This window comes from Salminus brasiliensis, chromosome 5, assembly GCF_030463535.1.
Source record: "Salminus brasiliensis chromosome 5, fSalBra1.hap2, whole genome shotgun sequence".
Lineage (NCBI taxonomy): Eukaryota > Metazoa > Chordata > Actinopteri > Characiformes > Bryconidae > Salminus > Salminus brasiliensis.
In genome coordinates, this window is record NC_132882.1 from 17,161,274 (window position 1) to 17,182,247 (window position 20,974).

General features: G+C 43.1%; 1 protein-coding gene across 4 annotated transcripts in view; it reads left to right on the forward strand.

The window, feature by feature from the left end:
• Positions 1-19,092, forward strand: part of dpyda (dihydropyrimidine dehydrogenase a) — a 200,244-nt gene extending 181,152 nt beyond the window's left edge. For all 4 annotated transcript variants that reach the window (XM_072679647.1, XM_072679649.1, XM_072679650.1 and 1 more), the window contains 4 exons: positions 2,195-2,374; positions 13,241-13,387; positions 14,692-14,832; positions 16,836-19,092. In XM_072679647.1, coding sequence (XP_072535748.1) covers positions 2,195-2,374; positions 13,241-13,387; positions 14,692-14,832; positions 16,836-17,006 — 639 coding nt within the window. In that variant the 3' untranslated portion in view covers positions 17,007-19,092. The remainder of the gene's footprint in view (positions 1-2,194; positions 2,375-13,240; positions 13,388-14,691; positions 14,833-16,835) is intronic.
• Positions 19,093-20,974: the final 1,882 nt, after the last annotated feature.

Genomic DNA, 20,974 nt, shown 5'->3' on the forward strand with positions numbered 1-20,974 from the left:
TAAACCCTCTGCAATGAAATCATCATATCTGATGTTGTGATACGTTTAGAAAGTACCTCAGAAATAACACACTTTTATCAAATTAATAATTTCTACCCGCAATATTCCATTTCCCACTTAGGTGGGAAAACCAAGAATCTGGCAACCCTGCATATTAAAAAAACTTTTTTTTTTTTTTCAAATCAAATCAAATTTTATTTGTCACATACATAGTCATACACAGTATAACTTGCAGTGAAATGCTTTTTTGACAGTCTGCTCACATCAAGCTATACAATAAAAATCTACATTTAAACTTAACTAAACCTTAACTTAATGAAGTAAAGTGCAAAAGTGCAAAAGAAAAATAAAATAAAAATGAAGAAAATAAAAATAGAATAAGTTACATTTAAGTTAAAGAATAGAATATAAAAATGAAAATATAGAAATATAAGCAAAAAAAAAAAGTACAGAATACAAATATATATACAGATATGAAATAGTGCGTGTCTGTGTGTGTGTGTGTGTGTGTGTGTGTATATATACATACATATACATATGTACATATTTATCTGTATGTGAGTGTATGTGTGAGTTAAAAGAAATATTTCCATTGTTGTCCGTAGTGTGTTTTCCGTGAGCCATGGTTGTGTATTGTAGTGAGTGAGGGTCCAGTTTGTGTATGTAGATACTTTGATTTAGTGTCCTAAGTCCCTGTCCCCATTCAAGGCACGGATGGCTTGTGGAAAGAAGCTCCTCCTCATTCTCTCTGTGTTAGCCTTCAGGGTTCTTAAGCGTTTCCCCGAGGGCAACAGAGAGAACAGTCCATTGTTGGGATGACTGGGGTCCTTCACAATCTTCTTGGCCTTGGTCCAACACCGCTTCTTGTAGATGGACTGCAGGTCAGGAAACTCCATCCTAGTGATTCGCTCTGCTGAACGTCTCACTCGTCGTAGCGCTTGCCTGTCCTGCTTGGTGCTGTTCCCAAACCAGACTGTGATGTTCCCCGTGAGGATGCTCACTCCCTCAGTCGTCTCAGGTGGTATAGGCGCTGACGAGCCTTCTTCGTCATGGTGTTGATGTGGCAACTCCATGACAGGTCCTGAGAGATGGTCACTCCAAGGTATTTGAAGCTTCCTACCCTATCCACCGCCGTTCCACTGATGTGGACAGGTTGGTAGCTCCTCTGCTGTTTCCTGCTAAAGTCCACAATCAGCTCCTTCGTTTTGCTGGCATTTAGCTGGAGATTATTATCCTGGCACCAGTTCTCCAGGGTTCTAATCTCTTCCAGGTAGGCCTTCTCGTTGTTTCCTGAGATCAGGCCCACCACAACTGTGTCGTCAGCAAACTTAATGATGTTGGTGGAGCTGGAAGTGGCTTTGCAGTCTGAGGTGTACAGCGAGTACAGCAGAGGGCTAAGGACACAGCCCTGAGGGGCTCCGGTACTGAGGGTGAGGGTGGGTGAGACATGCTTGCCTACCCGAACAGCTTGTGGTCTGTTAGTCAGGAAGTTGGAGATCCAGTCACAGATGGATGGGTGGAGACCTAGATGGGTGGAGAAACTAGTAAGTAGGCACATGTGGAGAACAGTGCAATGTTTCTGGTTGCCGTAGCAACCCTTCAGCTTAAAATCCCTTTGCATGCTGTTAAATACAGTTTCACTGTCGCGGCTGTTCTCCGACTGTTCTGTACAGTATTCTGCTCAGTCCATGCCGGGCTTTTCTTGAGGTTGGCGCTATAATTGCACTTTACAAAAGAAGCAGAAGAAAATATATTTTGCTTCTACTACAGTTCAATTTTCACTTCTTAAAATTTAGGGATAATAAATCGTTGAGTCATCAGGAAGATTTGGCATGAAATGCTCCATTTTAGATAAATGTACTAACCTTAAACGTAAACTTAAACCAGTGTCTGAGCTCATTCCAAAGGTATGGGATGGAGGTCCATCATTCGAGAGAACACAGTTTCACTGATCCCTTGTCCAGTGCTGAAGGGGGTTATGCTCCTCTAGCCAACCTTTGGCTTTGGACATAGTGATCTTAGGCTGCTCCAGAGCCCTCCTATTCTATTGCCAATGTACTTTAAGGTGCTCATTGCTCACACTGGATAAGTAATGTAGCGTGAATTCACTGATTAGAAAAGGTGTCAATATTTGTACACTCCATATAATTCCATTGTCTGAAATGAATGTGTGCGTGTGTGTGTTCATTTGTAGGTGTGCAGTGCAGTGCAGAATCAAGACTTCACATTGATAGAGGATTACTGTGTCGGGCTGAAGGCTCTACTGTTTCTGAAAAGCATTAAGGAGCTGCAGGATTGGGACGGCCAGTCTCCTCCCACCATGCGTCACCAGAAAGGCAAACCTGTACCCAAGCTGGAGGAGCTGGTGGGGAAGGTGAGTGACTAACGCCTGATTTAAAACCTCCACTCCTGCCTATTAAGCCACACTCTAGTCCTTACACCTGGTCTCCCATTCTCTCTGCATTATCCTCTTTTTATTATAGGCCTCTGACTGGCCATTAGTAGTAGCACACTGTAATTCCAGAGCAGTCAGAGCAGGCTTTCATTAATCTGGCGATGGCATTATTGCTGTGGACTTGTATCTATCCATTTATGTTACATTGTTATTACAGGCCAGGAATTCACATAATTACAGCACTGTCCAGAGCACAAAATGCCTACTTCTATGGTAAGGCAATTTCATGTGAATGCAGAGAACTTGGTGAACTGACGGGGAGCAGGGGTCAGTCTTTATGGCGCTGTATTACAGTACATCTTTGAAAAAAGATGGGAACCTTTCTTGAGGGGGGTGAGGGAAATGACCATAATCTTAACCATAATGAAGGGCAGGTCACAGCTTGTTTGCTAATAAAAGCAATAATGGAGGGGAAGAAGCACAAATGTCAAGAGAGCTAGTGGGAAGGGGCACGGTCTCTTGTGAGATCTAATCTAAAGTCTCCAATACAAAAGAGTTTCCTTTGAGTTGGAGGAAGAAAGTAATTGGTTTACTTTAAGGCTGCTTTAAGTTTGTTCTCCTTCTTTTTCCCCCTCGCACAGGACATTTACATAACAGGCAAATCACAATAAGAAAGAGTCTGAAAATGAGATTGGACAAAAGTCTTTCGCACATTCGTTGGCTCATGTTTTGCATGTGCATCCTGCCTTTGGTAATCTGCCTTATTATTTGTGCACAAGGAATTTTTTTTCCGGCAATATGCAAATGAGGCAAACTTCAGTAAACTCTTTTCAAAGCGGTGCATTAGAGGCCTTTATCAGATCACAGCGTTCCTGCTAATACACCAGCCCAGGGATGGCTTTGAAGCCCCGTGCATGCTTTCAAATGCACCGGCAGCGCCTTACGCAGCTTCTGACGGCAGGACATCTCGCCATGGCAGAGCGCAATAGTTTAAATGCTAATGCCAAACGAGTGGCAGAGAATGAGGAAATAAATGAGTGGGAAGCAGGCAATATCGGAGGAGTGATAAGTGTAAGTCATTTCCATGCCAACGGGGCGTTATTGCCGCAGTCGTCAGCGTGCCGACAACAATAACAGCGGCGGTGCGTGAGCGGAGGGAGCAGCGTTTTTAGGAGCGAACCGTTGTGTAGAGACATCAATGCAGACAGAGCCGTGTGGCCCTGCCAGCCCCAGGCAGCGCAGCACTGGATCCTCTGCCATACACTAGAGTGCAGTGACACACAGGAGGGAAAAGCCACTCTGCGAACGGGTCACAGCCAGGGCCACACCAGAGGCACTCTGATGCGAGGGCTCTGCTACAAATCAATGCCCTCGAGTTCCTGCAGACTGGCTGGTTGGCACGATTTACTTCTGCTTTTGTAAACTCCAGAACCGGTGCGATTCAACTTCCGCTGTGGAGATCATCATGTCTCTGGCCTTTCAGATGCCATTTCAGACTTTTTCATTATTCCACTTGCTACTTGCTAGGGCAGTTTGCTGAGGGCGAAGAAAAGGGGAGGGGTGGGGGGATGCTCGCTTGAGGTTGTCCTTAAGACCAGTTAATATAGAGAAGACATTGCAGAATATGCTGTGAGTTGGGTGCTGAAGGCTAGAGATATTGCCTGTCAGCCTCTCTCCTGTATTGGGCCCCTGCTGAAGCCCTGACTGACTGAGGCTTGTGATTGACAGCTCACCTGTGCGAGAGCTTGCCGGGACTGAGGAAGGAAAGCATCTGTACAGACACACTTCATCTGCAGCACCAGAGAGGGAAAGACAAAGATTGACTATGTCAAACAAAAGAAGAAGTTGCGAGGGAGGGAAGGACATTTCCACTTTAAGTGTGTGTGGTGGAGGAGTTAGAGCTGGAGAATAAGTGAGCTACAGAGAGAATATGAGGCAGGCTAGCAGGAAAAGGCAGTTTGATAGCTCTATAACTCAAGAGATGGAACGTGAGAGCTAGAGGTTGAGTGCACAGAAGTCACTGTCACAGCAATTCACAGGAATGGCAGTTGATAAAGGGGAGCCTATAGCGGCGCTCAACTAAAGACATATTTTCTCTCTCTTTGTTTAATGTAGGCTGGCAGAGTGCTGTCTCAAACGGGCAGCTTCTGTAGCGAGCATTGATACCTCAAGGGATGAGCAGCGCATCTTTGATGCCTAAGTGTGCTGTGCCGTTTTGGGGTTCCCATGCCGTTTCCGAAATCTCCAGTTTGTTCCCACTGGAAACTAGTTAGCGTGTGTTTGATTTTTTCTTCACTCACAATGCAACGGGCCGGTGGTGATTTTTTAAGGCAGCATGTCCTTAAAAAATGAGCTTGAGCTCATTGTATAATACACTATATGGACAAGTGCTTTTGTTAGAGTAACTTTCTCTACTGTCCAAGTAAGGCTTTCTGATTTTGGAGCATTGCTGTGACGATTTGATTGCACTTAGCAACAAGAGTATTCCAGAGAACACAGCTCTACTGCTCCACAACTTAATGCTGGGGGCTTTATACCCCTCTAGCCCACGCCTGGCATTAGACATTGTTCTAATAGGGTTATTTTTATCTGCTTTAGAGAGTCCTATTCTATCTACAGGACATCTATACAGATACTAGACAAGCTGTGTGTGCGCTGAATGCATTCATTAGAAGGGGTGTGCACAAACATTTAGACATATAGTGTATGTGCAGGGAACATGAAGGACTGGATACTGTTGTCACTGTTATACTTATCATTGTGTGCTGCTTTCCTGCCCTGCTTGATTCACATGGGCACTACTTAAAGCAATGGGTCAGCTAAAAACCTAATTTAATTTTCCCCCTCCAAATGTAATTTTTGTATTTCTACTAATGCTAATCTAGCTAATCGAAGCCAATGCTATAACCAATCGTTGTTGCATTTGTTTGTATTTTTATTTTTTTCAATTTGTCTCACAAACTACATTTTTTGATCAAGCAAAAATGTGAGATTAGGAATGCAAGTGAGATACCAGTTACTAGTTAATACTAGTTGTTCATCATTATTTTAAATAATAAAAAGATAAGAAGCAATTCCCCAAACACAATGAGACACAGTGTCATTGATACAAAGCACCAAAAGCTATTTCATTACTAACAGCAGTCCTCTTGTGGACAGTCTTGCATAAGTAAGTTTCTAAGCCAGGTACATGAGGTGGAAGCCAGGTTCATGAGGTGTTTTAATGGAGTACACCAAACAACATATGAAGCTTTGTGTGTATTTGAGCTAATTATAGAAAACATGGTAGCACACAGAAAGCCCCAATTCTACACAGTGATACGTTTTACTGTGGCCTGTATGAACCTACCTGCACCATAACTACACTGGCAGTAGATTTAACGTAACGTGCCATTGACACATTCTGAGAATGGATGCCTGGGTTGATTGGGTTAATAACAGATAGACTTGAATGTGTGATCTCTGACGCTATTCTTTATAACAATGAATGGATAAAAAGTACAGTCAAATATCAAGCTAAAAGATAGCCACCCCTGCTGTTTTAGCTATGCGTTCTACTTAAGACCATTTTAATTAGGTAATGGAAAAGTTAAGTCTGACTGAACTATCATTATCCCTACAGATGGGGAAGCCTGAACTACAGGTGCCCACTAGGTGGGAAAAACAAGGGGAGCTGTGAGAATGGGGGGAAACCGCCAGGCCATGAATCCCTCCCACAGCGGCCCTGTCAGTGACCCAACCACCCACCTCCACACCGCTGCATAGTCCAGCTGACCCAAACAGGGGGTGGAGCATGGCCACACCAAGAGGCAATCAGCAGGTGGGGGCGGGGAGGCTCTTAAATAGCACTTTGGCTGGCTGTGTGGTGCCGCGTTGCCTGGCAGGCCTGTGGTGGTAATGAAGCCTTCAGCCAGCCTGCTTTACCCTCCTCAGTGAGCGGCCACAGCTTGGCTTTCGCGTCGTTGTTGGGGAGGGAGTGGCTGGAGCAGATGGAGTGTGTGCGGCTATGTGCCTTAGTGTAAAGGAACTGAGCACTTGCCTTTGGAACTCAAATTAAAGAAACAGATTGTTGTTACCTTACTTCACCGTATTTTATCTGACAAGGCTTTTGTCCTGAGTTAAATGGAAGGATTAATTTAATGAGTAATGTAAACATTATTGTATCATTTAATATTTAAATTAAATGACTATAATTAACTGTAATAATTTCAGAATATATATATATATATATATATATATATATATATATTCTGCTCCATGTTATCTGCTTATGTTTTACATTTCAGTAAGACTTTACTAGATACTTGCCATGCAGTAAATTCTGGTCTCATCGTGCATCGCAACCGGCGTGCCGCTGCACATGACTTCACTGACGTAATGAGTCTAATCTAACATCTGCCATCATGGAAACTAGTGAAGTGGGGCAGGTCACAGCATTTCCATAGTGCAGCTTGGATCAAGTATGCTGATTTTCTTTTTCTTCTTCTTCTTCTACTTAAACATGTGTTTCTTCCGTTTCTATGTCATCTTCTTTTGCTTCTACTTCTTATCCTTCTTATGTTTCTTCTTCAGGCAAGCTGGCTGTTATCCCTTACATTGTGGCAAAATGTCATGATGAATGTCAAAAATGAATGCTGAAATAATGGGAAAACTCATGAGTTTACATGAGTCAGGCAGTAATTGGGTTTCTGCTCTGCAACCAGCCAATAATCTCACAGAATAACACGTGATGTAAAACTTTATGCTGTGACTTTTTTAAAATCTCGAGTCTCAATATTAAATCTACAGCAAGATTTATATCCTTCATTTTGTCATTCAAGATGTTGGTGTTAGCTTCACTCTGAAAGTGTTTTCACTTGTCACCGTTTCACAGGTGCTGTGTTAAACGCTGCTTGCTTGTTTTCAGTACCAGGGTGTGTCATCACAGAGAATACCCAAATTACAAGGATACATATACTGAGAAATATGATTACTGAAGTCCAGCTCTCTTATTCAGATCTAAGAAATAGGAGTTTGCTGCTTACACGACCACTTGAATATTCAGATAAGTGTGTAAATCCGATTATGACCAGATTGTTGCATGTATTGATGATCTACAGACCAATTAATGATTATGTAATCACTGTGTAACTGAGCGTTTTCTTAAACATTGTCAGAACAGTACATCATGTGAAAGCCTATACTGCATTACTTTGTGCATGTGAGGACAGATGCCTCGATATCAGTTTTTTGTTGTTGTTGTTGTTTTTTCTCTCCCCCAGAAGAGTGACACATTTGTTATATCATAATGGGCTGAGATGCTGAGAGACTACTTTCAAAGCCATAATCCAAGCTCCCATCTTTTAATCCAAAAGCCCAATTAAGATCATGTTTATTTTATGTGACATATGGAATCATTAGTGCATGAAGCTGTGAGCAGGCAAGGCCGGCCTGTAGAGAACCGTTTAGAGAATTGCTTTAGTGCATATTAGCTGTGAGAGGAGTCAGCAAGCCTCTGTCCTATTAGCCTGACCAGAGTGAAGATGTACAGTTATTGTCATCGGTGTGGGCCTGCTCAATGGGATTAGCCTGTACATATCAGGCCCCTGAGACAGACACCGGGCTTCTGATAGAGCCTGCCCATGTCGAGCTGGGCGAAAGGCCTTTAACTGTTGGTGTACTTTCCTGAATAGAGGACAGGCGGTGTATTGTATGTTTTATTGCAGAATAGAAGTCTACTGGCTTCGAGATAAGGTTGCTTGAAGACATCCTTCCACTCCATTGTGGAGTTGTTGGATTTGAATATCAAAAATTGCCTTTTTCTCCAGCCACAAACGATAACTATCTGGGCTATTGGAGGAGATTATGAAATCACTAGTGAAAACCTTTCTTCATTTAATTGTGGGTTTCAATAATGCAGGGATTTCGAGGTGTGATACAGGTTGCTCCACTTCTCCAGTGATAATTTCCTGTCTGCTAAATTGTGCTCTGTATTGACAGTTACCCATGTCAGGAGGCACGCCTCTCGCATTTATTATCGCAGATGCACAGATGGGTTATTTGTTGTCTTCACTACTCCACACTCTTGATTTACAACTTTGCTTTGCGGAGAAGGCATGGCAAGTGGGGGGAAAAAAGAGCTAAAATTCGAGCTGATGACAGTGTTGTGTTTGTGTGTGTGTGTGTGTTTGTGGTTGTGCGTGAGTGTGTGCATGTCTGTGTGTGTGTGTGTTGGGAAAAACATTGCATGCAATTAGGAGAGTTTGTGTGGTTGCTGAAGACGTGAGTTTGGCAGGCCGGGTGTGTACCATGCCACCCAGCACTTTCATTAAAGTGCACGCGTCTCAGCAGCTCAGGCAACTTTTTCAATAGACGGCCGCTGAATTATTATACAACAAAAAGGCGGCTATCATGCAGAACATGCCGGACGCGCGGAGAGACTGCTTCGTCTTAATGAGCCTAAGTGTGTGTCTTCCTCACTTTGTGCCGGGCCCAGAGTTTGACTTGCCTGACGTCTCTCTGGGCATTCCCTCTCTCCCTCTCTTTCTCTCTCCCCCTGTGGTTTTTGCTGATGGGCCCTAGAGTCCTAATATACATTTTAATGCTCTGTAATGGTTGGAGGAGGATGAAGAAGGGGCGGTGGAAGGGGGGAGAGCACGCACGAGAGAGAAAGAGAGAGAGAGAAGAAAGGAAAACATTGTGGCTGGATTAGGACTTTGTGTTGTCGCCGAGGTTAAATTAATGAGGGCTGAACACTCTGAGATAAATTTAGGTTTTTCATATTTAATTATGGTCCACTACTGTAGTTCACTAAGGATAAATCAGACTATTATTATGCTTTAGGCTTGTTTATGAATTTCGTTTCTCCTCCTCTCAGACTCCTGACCGGGTGTCTCTCTTTAATGACAATGGAAAGCAATAAGCCTTAATGTTTTTATCATACAGCGGCGTTCTGCTGGCTGATGCAGGCTTGTCAGGCTGCATTGAGAAGCTCTCTGGAAGAGTATGCATATCTCTGGCTGCTTCTCGCTTTGAGCTTTTCTTTCATCTGGATAGGCTTCGTGTCTGTGCTGAGCTTTGAGTTTTCCCTTCAAACTTGTGGCGTGGCATCCTCCTCATTCCACCTGCACAAACCTGGCAGAGTGCGGGATCTGATCTTTTGATCAGCCTTTACAGTAATGGACTCAGACAGTGCAGGAATGTGTTCTGTGAAGTGCACGGCTTTACGAAACACACTGAGAAGTTTAAATGATGGAGGGCGTTTTCTTTTGCATTTGTGTTTCGGTTTTACTGCTGTTCCATGAAATGCTTTTCAGTAAGAGCTGCTTTATGTAGTGCTGATGTCACAGGTATGTTCTCTTTAGCCCTGGAGATGAAGACATGTTGCTTGCTTCTTAAACCACCATGGCTTTGAAATGCAAGTTTTCTTTCTGCTGTGTCAGAAGAACTTTGCAGTGAATAGCTTTGGAAAATCTAAAGGAAGAGTAATGCAGTTGATAAGCTTGGTTCTGCTGGGATATCTGATTCAGTGAGTCAGGATCAGGTAGCGATCCGGGCATATTTAATAGATCGAGTATTGGCTTTTAAGGTTCCAATCCACCTCTGATCCTTAGGTTTGTTGTAGCAGAGCCACATTAATAGACTTGCTTTCCAGCTGCTGCAGAGGACTCTTCACTCTTACAGAAAATGTGTTTTTCTGATGTCTTTATCAAAACCATCCAGTTGGGTTGTAGTTGTTCTATCTATTTGGGAATATATGACGTTACTCCCGTCCCATCTTTACTCCTGAATTACACCTGGTCGAAAACCAAACTACATTGGAAATGCTCTGTTCTACCAGCGAGAGAACCACGCTTCTCCATTCTTTGGTTCTAAACCAGCTCAGAACGGTGCATTCATAATCGAGCAGGATGCTAATACACACACACACAGTGATTTGACTGCAGAATTCTTCAAACAAAGACATTTTTTAATTATTTTTTTATTTTACTGTTGTTTAATTAGCGTGTATTAGCATTAGTATTAGTTGTGCTCTGTATTATTTATAAACACTCAAATACTGGATCAGATAAATATCGGCCGATGGTCAGCATTAAAAGACTCAGATCAGATTGGGGGTAAAAAAACGTTGATAGGTACATCTGTATTTTAGATTATTTTACATGGATTTTTTGTTGATATTTTGTAAGATGCTTCTGCCAAAGGAATTTTGCTGTATTTCCAGCATTCAAGTCTCTCCCCTTCTGTTGTGATTCAACAGGCCTGCCAAAAGGATCTCACCATATTTCCTTCCTCCTCTGTTGATATTCTCTGTATTTTTGTGCACATTCTTCATTAGCCGCTAAAATGAAGAATGGGCCGGTTCGTTCGCTGCAGAAGTCTAGCAGTTCTGTAGTGCAGGAGTTTCCAGAGGAGTTAAAATGACTCTTAGAAACATGGTAAAAGTAACTAATTAAACATTAGGAATTTCTGCCGGTGGAATAATGAAATGACACCGAAAGCGAAACAGTCTTCATTAGTTTTCCAAGTGGAACGAAAGCCATTTCAGGTGGGCGTGCTCAGATAATGCTCTCATTAGGGGCTGTACTAACTCACTGTGGGGTTGTGTTGTCCCCGGTTAAGAAGCTTCTTTCGCTTATTATGTTGACAGGATCTCAATTTCAGGAGATGATTCAACATGGAAGTGTCTGGAAAAAAAAAAAAAAAAAAAAGTAGAGGCAAATAAATTTGAAGTACCAGCCGGTATCGATCAGCCTGTGTGTTCCTGGCTGGCCTGGCCCACTGTGCCCACCTAGCCGTTCCTCTCTCTCTCTCCCTCTCCCTCTCTCTCTCTGCCGTCAGCATTGGGGGTGGGGATGAAATGAATTTGGAGTGCTCGGGCTGGTGCGTGTGATTGCATTTTCACACAGGCGCTGCGCCGCGTCCCGCTGCCACAGCTGCTTGCCCCTCGCGCCCGCTGTTTCCACGCAACAGTGCGGGAGCTGCAGGCCGGCCCCTAGCCCTCAGCATGGCTGAAGACAAAGTGCCTGCCAGCCGGCCCCGTAATTCCCCCTCCTGCGTCCGGGGCAGCGGCGTGTGGAATTCTCTCACTCCAAACTGTCATGAATATGGTAATCTAGGGAAATCACCACGAGCAGGTACTTCTCCGCTTAAGCACACGCCAGGAGATGCGGCGCTGCTGCGGAATCGGCCAGCTTCAGGCCCCCCTTTACCACCCCCCCACACACACACACATAACCCCCCAGCCGCGCAGCAAGCAGCTGTGTGTGACGATAATGGGGTGACTGGGCGAACCTCGCGTCAAATTACCTCCTCATGAATCGCACAAGATAGAGAGAGGATCGGAAAGAGGGGCCATAGAGGGAGTTAGGGAAGAGAGAATGGGAATGAGGAAAGAGCCAGATTGAAAGAGAAGGCATTAATTTCACATTTGCATGGATTCCATTACAGTGGATTTTATTAGGCACGCTATAGCGTGGAGGCAGCAGCGCCATGATGAGGCTTGCGGGTTCGGGGTGGGGGGAGAAGGGAGACTCATATGTTGCTCTTTCCGTTTAGCCAAGTGATCTGTCTCTTCTTGCATAAATGTCTGCATATATTGTTGCAGTGTGAAAGCAAATCCCTCTGATCCGCCTCTCCTCCTTTCTTAATGTGTAGTCAGAAATGAGTGGATATGTCTATGTGCCGAACTCTGCATGTACACGTCTATGAGTGGAACTCTTCTTGGAGACATAAATTAAAAGACCCTCTGCTCCTTTTTTTGGTTGTTGAACACACTCCATGCAAGGCTCTGCTATCTGTGGTCTTATCCACATGCCTGCAGTATATAAAAACGTGTCTCAGAACACTGCATGGTAATAACAGCCCCCATCTGAGAGCTACATGTTAAGTGCGTGTAGTGAAATGTAGTGTTCCCCATAGGCTTGCTGCCGTGGAATAGCACGAAGTGCAATAGCTTGCAGCCTCCACTTTGAGTGAGCCAGCAATCCCTGCTCCTTGACATGGTAATGTCTTAAGCCTGAATGGCAAATGAATATTTTTGCAAATATATTGCATGATTTTACAGTACAGGGCCTTCAAAAGATACAACCATGCCTAACCAAGGACAGTAATCTCTTAGAAATCGCTCAGCATGACCAACATCAACTTTCATTTCACTTTTTTATACACAAACAATTTGTACAATGTGCGCCGGGCGCTTTGGGGAATAGAGATGTAATATTGATCTAACATGCCTGCCAACATGTTTTTTGAGCATTAAAATATAGTCGCCTTGAACAATATACGAGCAGCCTTTCAGCCTCTTCCCCACACGTAATGAAATCAGTTATGTCCCCGGTTGCTAGGACTTTAAACCGCAGAATGTTGACCAAAAGGATCTCATTAATTTTCCAGCATGAAAAACACTGGCCACTACTCAAAAGCGAGCGCTGAGGCTTTAATGCAGTCGCACTGGCTGGCTTTGAGCTTTTATTCTCTTCTCCTGCATGTTTGTTTTCCTCTGATGCTCTAATGAGGGATGCAGCATTGATGCTTTGGTACACATGGCATCTAAAGTCCAACGACTCAATAATCACTAGTAAGCATAAATACCGGTCTCCCTGGTGAAAGGATCTTAAGCGAGAATGCACACTGCATTGAAGAAAGGCGAGAGAAAGGCACAAAAACGCAGTAAGACACAGAATGCAGAATGTTGAGTGTTGGATACTGTGGATGAGTAAAAAAAAAAAACTCGCACAATCACACCTATTCCAGGTCAAAAGCTCACTGGCCTAATGTAGAGTTAGGAAAGGACCGGATTTAGGCATGGAGATTGGGTTAGTTATTATGTTTTGACAGTTCCTTTGTGTGCTTTTGCCCTCACAGACATTGCCCAGTTTTGGTTCATATCTCCAGGAGAAGAAGATGGCCATAGCAAACTACAAACAAAAGCTGCCAAATCACAGTGACAACACAATTCCTTCCAGTGCTTCAAGAATCAACACTGCAAAGAAACCTATACCAGCTGTTCAAGTAAGAATTGCTTTACACTAGAGGCACAAAAAAGCATTGATGCATCTGAAGGTGGCGATTTGACTGCATAGATTTCAGAAAAACAGAATCACCTTAAAATCATTTTGGCCAAAGAAAAAGTTTCATGCATTAAAAAAATGCTGCTTTTCTGTCTATTTTCCATTAGTGTACATTTCTTTTTTCAGTAGTGTACATTTATGTAGTCAGGATGTTTTTAGCATTCTGAATTATACCACAGTAATCACGTTCAAATTGCATGATGTACAGAATCTTTTCTTAAAGAATAAATATCAAATTAAATGATCAGAGATTTACTTCGGACTAAGGCTATGGCTTACATCATATTTTATAATGTCTGTTATGTAATTGTTCATAAGAATTTACAGTTACATGTTACATACACTTTTGTTAAGAGTATATGTAGGGCCCTTCGTCTCAATCGTCTATGCGCAGACAGAACTAACAACGGTTTAAAAAGATGCGCTTCACAGTGACTGAAACTGGGGAGGAATTCAGGCAAAATCCAAACAAAGTGGCTTCTGAAGTTGTACTATTGTATAAATAACATCTGTTCCTAAGAACATTGTCAACACTTTTTGTATTGCAACATCACTTAGACAGGGAACCGTCTGTCTGTATCACAGTAGGCCTTAACGAACTGCCAGTGATAAAAGTATATAACAAATACTACAGAATTATACTTATATAATAAAGTTAAATGCATATAACTGTAACCACTTATGACACGTTGTACAAGGTTTGTCCCAGGCATTGTAGCAGTGCTGTTACCAGGATCCTGTTCTTGGGTGGGCATTTGGAGATGTGGGATGGGCAGCTACATTCAACATAAGAAGGGGTCAAGGGTGGGTGCATCCCAAAGAGCAAAATGCAAAAAAGAAACTACTACAGTCAGGTCAGATTTGGCCTATTTCAAACTAGAAATCTAGAAGCTTACTAGAGATGTGTGCCTGCACACAAGTTTGCTGCTGTCCAACACATTTGTCTTGCATGTTCATACAAATTGAATTAGAAAAGCAAAAATGCTTTTCTCAGATTGTGTGAGCCAGCTCACCTGGAGTCATCTTCCAGCCCATCGGTAGCCATCCCACTGCATTAGGTATTATGTATAGCATATAACACATGTGCTTTATGCATTATGAGTACCAGATTCAAAGGAAGTATTATCATAATTTGCACATCACAGTTTCTGTTCCCTATCCATTGACAACAATTTGTTATGGTGGATCACCCAGGCTTTATTTTGGCTGACCTGTGGTTAACACTCCTCTGTCCTCTGTGGTCAGGATGTTATAGCTCGAGCTCTGAAACACATTGGAGCTTACCAGGAGCTGAACAACCAGGAGCAAGTGCAGGCTCTCATAGATGAGGAGATGTGCATCAACTGTGGGAAGTGTTACATGACCTGCAATGACTCTGGATACCAGGTACTTGCATCCATCCATCCATCCATCCTCCCACACACATACACATTTCATACATAATGCACACTGTCTGCATGGCCATACCTACCAAAATCCATAGCCTGCGGCCACTGTCCACGATCTTTCCCTTTCCCTCATAGTTTTGTGTGTTTTTCCAACGTGGCTTTGTAGCCGCTAGCTGCAGAGAGATTGCATTACCCTGCCCCTGCTCGTGCAGTTCAGCAGCCATTGCTGAAGTTAGCTCTGGCCAGCTCACCGTGCCCAAAGCTGACACGAACAATTAAAAAGCGGCTGATGAGCTGCTCAGGCCCACTCACTGGCAGGCTAAAAGCACCTCATTATCCGGCCTTGTTTTCTCAGCAGAGCCACTGATGCATATTAGTAGTGAAAATGGCGAGGTCTCCCTCTGCCTTGGCTTGGAGAGAAGCACGGGACAGGATAGCTGTGACAGTTTTATTAAAGTATTTGTCTCTGCTTTCTCCTGCTTTCTCCTGCTAAATAAATGTCCCCTACAATTTATCATAAGGGTATTGATGAAGTAGCGGGCCAGTTTTATCAAAGCAGTAATTGTTCATTGTGACGCTCATTGTCGGTGAGTGGATCTCTGAGAGGGATTACATGTTATTAATGGTTTCTAATAAAGAGGGGCATTCATCAACATAATGTGTCACGACCAAATAGGTGGACCAGCATGCGATGCAAATTATCACACTCTAGCCCTGACTGGAATTCCGTGCTGGTCAGAATCATATCTCTACTATTTTTTTGCTGTACACACAGCCGTAATATTGTTTGCACTATTCTATGTAATTACACACAATTATGAATTACCTTATGCACAAAAAACACATGTGTTAGGGGTGTAACAGTACATGTATTCATACCAAACTGGTATGAACTCTGGACATACCATGGTACGAATATCATGATTCGGTGCATGCGAAGTACTCATATTAGCAGTGTGTTAGCTCACACAGCTGCGCGTGTGAGAAAGTTTTCCCAGTAAACTTTTGCCAAAAGTAAGGTTGATCAGATACAGAGCAGATAAATAACCTGTGTAGCATTTAGATCATCTTAGATCTTTTTTTAATCTTTTTTTATGTAATGCTTGCTTCATTTTTAACACTGATCTTTTATTTGTGCCAAGAGGGAAACTCTGCCCAGTAGCTAACAACATGGATCAGAATGTCTAAATATTATTGAAATGTTAATTTGTTTATTAGTGCTAAATGGATCACAAAAAATGGTTATCATATAAAGAAGTTATGAAAAAAAAAGTTTGGGAGAAGGACCACACCCTATAAAAACACTCCCTCACCTTCTTGTGAAGAAAATTCACACCCAACCATCATCCCAGCTCCTCTTCGTTCAACTTACGCTCAATCTTACATTTCAATCTCAGCAAGGAGGGTCTGGCTTAAGTCTCATCAGCTGAAACCACCCAGAACTCTAGCCCAAGTTTCCAGAGCTCTCCTTCCTTGACTGAGCTCACTGTAAGCGTGTTCTGCACTTCGTAAAATACTTCGTTTTTATGAAAAGAACAGTAAACTGAGTAACAGTGGATACAAATTTAGCAGGATAAAAGTTTTGGAACTCCTGCCTTTTAAGCCCCTAGAAGGTAAGCAACATGCCCCCGCTAAGCTTAGCTCAAGCTGATTGGTGTCTGAAATTAAAAAAACTGAAACAAATGAAAAGACCCTCATGCATTTGAGGGGTTTTATTACTTTTTTCCCTGTTGTACCAACTCGTACCGAACCTTGATAACCAAACCATGGTGTGAATCCAACTGTGACTCCCGTTTACCGTTACACCCCTTCCACGGATCATACACTGCAGTAGTCTGTGACTGGCAAGCTTTCGGAAGTCGTGAAGGATACGAAGGCCAGTGCTTTCCAGCTGTATTGAGCACATGGCATGTGTTAAATGTCCACTGGTAGCTCCTCATACCCCCTGATGAGGGCGTAATGATTGTAATCTAATATTGTGTGCTGCCCTCTCTCTGGCAGGCGATTACGTTTGACCCTGAGACCCATCTTCCTGTGGTTCAGGACAGCTGCACCGGCTGCACTCTCTGCCTCAGCGTCTGTCCCATCATCGACTGCATCCGAATGGTTGCCAGGACAACGCCCTACGTGCCAAAGAGAGGCCTCCCTCAAGCCGTCATGCCCGTTTGCTGAATGAAAGAGAGCGAGAGAATGAGGAAGGGAAAAAAAAAAAAAAACGAACTCACCAACAAACGTCTACATCAGAGCATTGATTTCTGTTCGTAATTGCAGTGTGAAAAATGACCTTTGTTGTGAGGGGGAAAAAAAGAAAATAATTAGTTTTGAGAAATAATTGCCTTATATTCTGAAGCCAATTATCCAGAAATAATCGTGCGGGCGAAAACAGTTGCGTTATTTCAAAACAATAGCAGGGCAACATGTTGTCGTGGAGTTCATTCGCTCCTTTCCGTCGGGCCTCTGCTAATGAGAATGAAGAGGGAGGATTCAAATAATGGATGTTTATGATGATGCAGAAAGCCCATGCCATTGGCGCGTGCTGTATCTCCCAGCAGAATGCAGCCACACTTCATCCCTGCGAGCTCTCGCTGGTCAAATGAGACATTACGTGGATAGGAAGTCATCAGACATGCAACATGTACTAATGAAGATAGATGCATAGCGAGCGGTACGGCCTACAAACAATCCAAACATTCATTATGCATGTTTTAGAAGCAGAGTTTAGATTGGTTAAACTTTACTTAGCTCTAAGAACCGGGGGCCGAATTCCCAAAAGTGTCTTAAAAAAAGAAATTGTTCTTATATTCATACTTAAAAAGTTAAGATCAATTGTAATTCTTTAGAAATCATATTTTCACTATTCTTAAAAAAAATGGGCATCATTCACCAGTATCTGAGAAAAGTCCTAACAAAAATTCTATGAACCACAGAACCGCAGAATTGTTCACAATTATGTTCTTATAATGATGTCATTGTCACATTGTCCTTATAAACTGAACAAATAAGAAATGATTGGTGGATGTCGTTGTGAAAACTGTGTAAGTGGGTTTTAGACATTTCTTCTTAACGAAAGTTGATAAATAAGGCCCAATGTTCTTAAGTATCTTTCAATAGCGTTAGATTGTGAAAGTCTTAGACTAAAAGAACAGTGTCTCTCAAATAATCAGTTTAAATAGTTGAATTACTAGAATTAATGTCTAATTTAACAGGATTAAAAGTGCAGATTGTTCTTAGAGCACTGTTAGTGTCTACACAAGGTAAATAATGGCTTCCCGATATCACGGCACAGTTATCACATTTTCCAAATTTGATTGTGGTTTTTCTCAGATTTAACTGCATAATAAAAATGAAATGTGTCTCCCATCTTGAAATCTGTAGATTGATTTTAAGTCAATGACCTGTAAATCCCATCATATGAGGCTGTGTTATGTCCTACATAAGAAAACAATAAAGAGTATCAGAAAACAAGGCTTTCATAAGAACAAATTGAGAATATTATTTATGAACTTCTTAAAGATCTTAAGAAGGATTCTTCTTAGAAAAGCTTTTGGGAGTCTGGACCCAGCACACTGATAGAACTCAGGATTTGTCCTGGTGTCCGGTCCTATTTCAAGCCAACTGCGCTATTATACCGTAGCTCCCTTTTAACATTTACAAACTTTTGAACAATATCAGCTCCTTTTGAGATGTTGACCAGTAAGCGGCCTTTCTGAAAGCTAGCCTGCTTGTGTTATACAGTGAACGTCATGGAGAAAGGTCACTGTTGACTGTTTTCAGATCATTAGATATGAAGACTAGCTGTGATTCATTCTGGACCCTAAAGGTCAGCTCTGACCACTTCTATCTCAATAAATCCTCTCCGCTCATGGATGTGTGCACTTTGGCCACTCCCGGCAGACAGCTGCTAATGCAGCATCTGAAACACGGCGGCAGCGTGTCGCCGGGCCGTATACCTGTCCGAGACACCGGGGTTTATGTCACTGTTCCATGTCAGCGCTACAAAATGTTACTGCGCTAGAACAGGGTGTGAGGACGTGTCGACAGGCTGTCACAGTGAAAGGCTCCACGAATTATTCAGTCTATTCATAGCGGGCTTCTCAGAGTGACACAGTATTTCAGACGATATCTCTGTATGTACTGAGCATTGACAAGGAAGGGAAGTCAAATTGTTGTACTGTAATTTAACAGCAGATTTAACTACTTTTACACCTTGTGTTTTTACTAATTTATCAATACTACATGAATAAAAAGCTTTTTTTTGTCCTCCTCAATTATGTGGATGTTAATAGCGTCGCTGTGTGTGTTGGTGAATGTGAGAAAGTCACGCATACTATATTTATTTATTCTGCATCCAATGCAGGCAATTCCCTCAAGCACAGTGTTAACAGAGATTAATAGAGGTTAATGAGTTCACCCAGCAAATCTGCAGTAAATAAAGAGCATTTGAAGGGCCCTCCAGAGAACAAATCCTGGCATTAATATAGGAACTCTTATCTCGTAATCACTATGTTTGTTCAGATGTAATAGAAAGAGTGAATGTGGCTGTTATGTGTCCCTGTTAGGAAGGGATTGGGGAGGGGGGGTGGGGGGTAAATGTGTATAGGTTTATTTTTTTTTTTTAGGTGTTAATTTTTTTTTTTTGTTTTGTTTAGTTTTTTTTTTACTGGTTTGATTGGGTGCGGAGAAGATCAGAAGCATTAGATGAGGCACATGAGCTCGGTGGCTGTGGGACCGCAGGAGCCGTCTGAGGCCTGGGCTCAGCTTCAGGGGCCATGGGTTAGTGTAAATGTTTACTTCCTCATTGGCTAGCCGGTGAGATAATTAGAATGACATTTAGTGCGACGGCGGTGCAGGACCGGCTCCGCCTCTGCCTGCGTCCTACCACACATCATTAAAAATCAACATGGCATCAATCTGGGGCCGCCGGCATGAACCCAAGGCCAGAGTAAACGATCATCACTGGTGCAGTGCGTTAAGTGGCAGCAGTGCTGTGGGGGTGTGTGGCTGTGGACCCTCGCAGAGTTGACGTGGGGGATCTGACCTCAGGACAGCTCTTCCCACCAGCCGAAGCACTACCACACAGGTCACACAAGTCTTCTGCTTGTTAGAATAACACACATTATGTTTGGCCAGGAACAAAGTCGGCCGAGTCAGCGCCATTGATCAAAGTGCGGCTTGCGCTACTGCGGCGGCCAACTCGCGAAATTGGCCCAAGCAAGATGATGGTGATGATGATGAAGATTGTGTGGACACCGCTAGCTAGAACAGAATAAACAAGGCTTTGAATTAAGTTTGTTTTGAAATACAAAGGACTTCATTTGTGAAGTGGAGCGCCATTAGTTGGAGTGAGAGACCTTCACGCTGTGACTCCGTCACTGCCGCTGGATACTGTGAACTAACAGCTCGCTCCTGGTCTGGTCGGGGTCACGGGAAGTCACAGCTGAACCCGTCTGGTGGTGAGTTAGGGGAGGGGCGAGTGCAGCTCCAATACGAGGAAACGTAAGGCTTTTGTCATGTGTGCTTTCTCATTAGCTCTGCTTTTAGTATGGATCCATTACCCACAGTTTGGAGTTCTGCCAAGACTCAAAGCAAACTCAATTTAAATGATGGTTCTCTCCGCAGCCTGCTCTCGCTCCTTAATGCCTCCCAGTTCTGCCCTCAAACAGGAAAACAGGAGGAGGATGAATTACAATCTCACAACTTTCTTTGTGCTTGGCCTGTATTCACTCCGCTCTTTCAGGCTGTGTGCAGATTTACCGTGGTATTTGAGTTTGGAGGTGCATTGTTTCAGAGCCACTCCAAGCCCTGTACGCACTGGTTCACCCAGTGAGACCTCTGTAATACAGATCCACGCAGTCAAACGCAGCTAAACATCCCGTGCTTTTAAAGTTATTCTTATTGAATTTCATTTTAGACCTTCATCTTTTTATTACGGCTGCTCAGTCACCATAGCAACAAACCTTTTACAGTTTAAACTCTCTCTCTCTCGCTCGCTCGCTCGCTTGCTCACTCACTCACTCTCCCTGTTCCTCTTTTTCTCTCTCCCTCTCTTTCCTACCCTAACTCCATCCCCTCATCTCTGTATTCCTTCTCTCTCTCTCTCACCCACTCTCGCTCTCCATGTCTTTCTCTCCATACCCCAT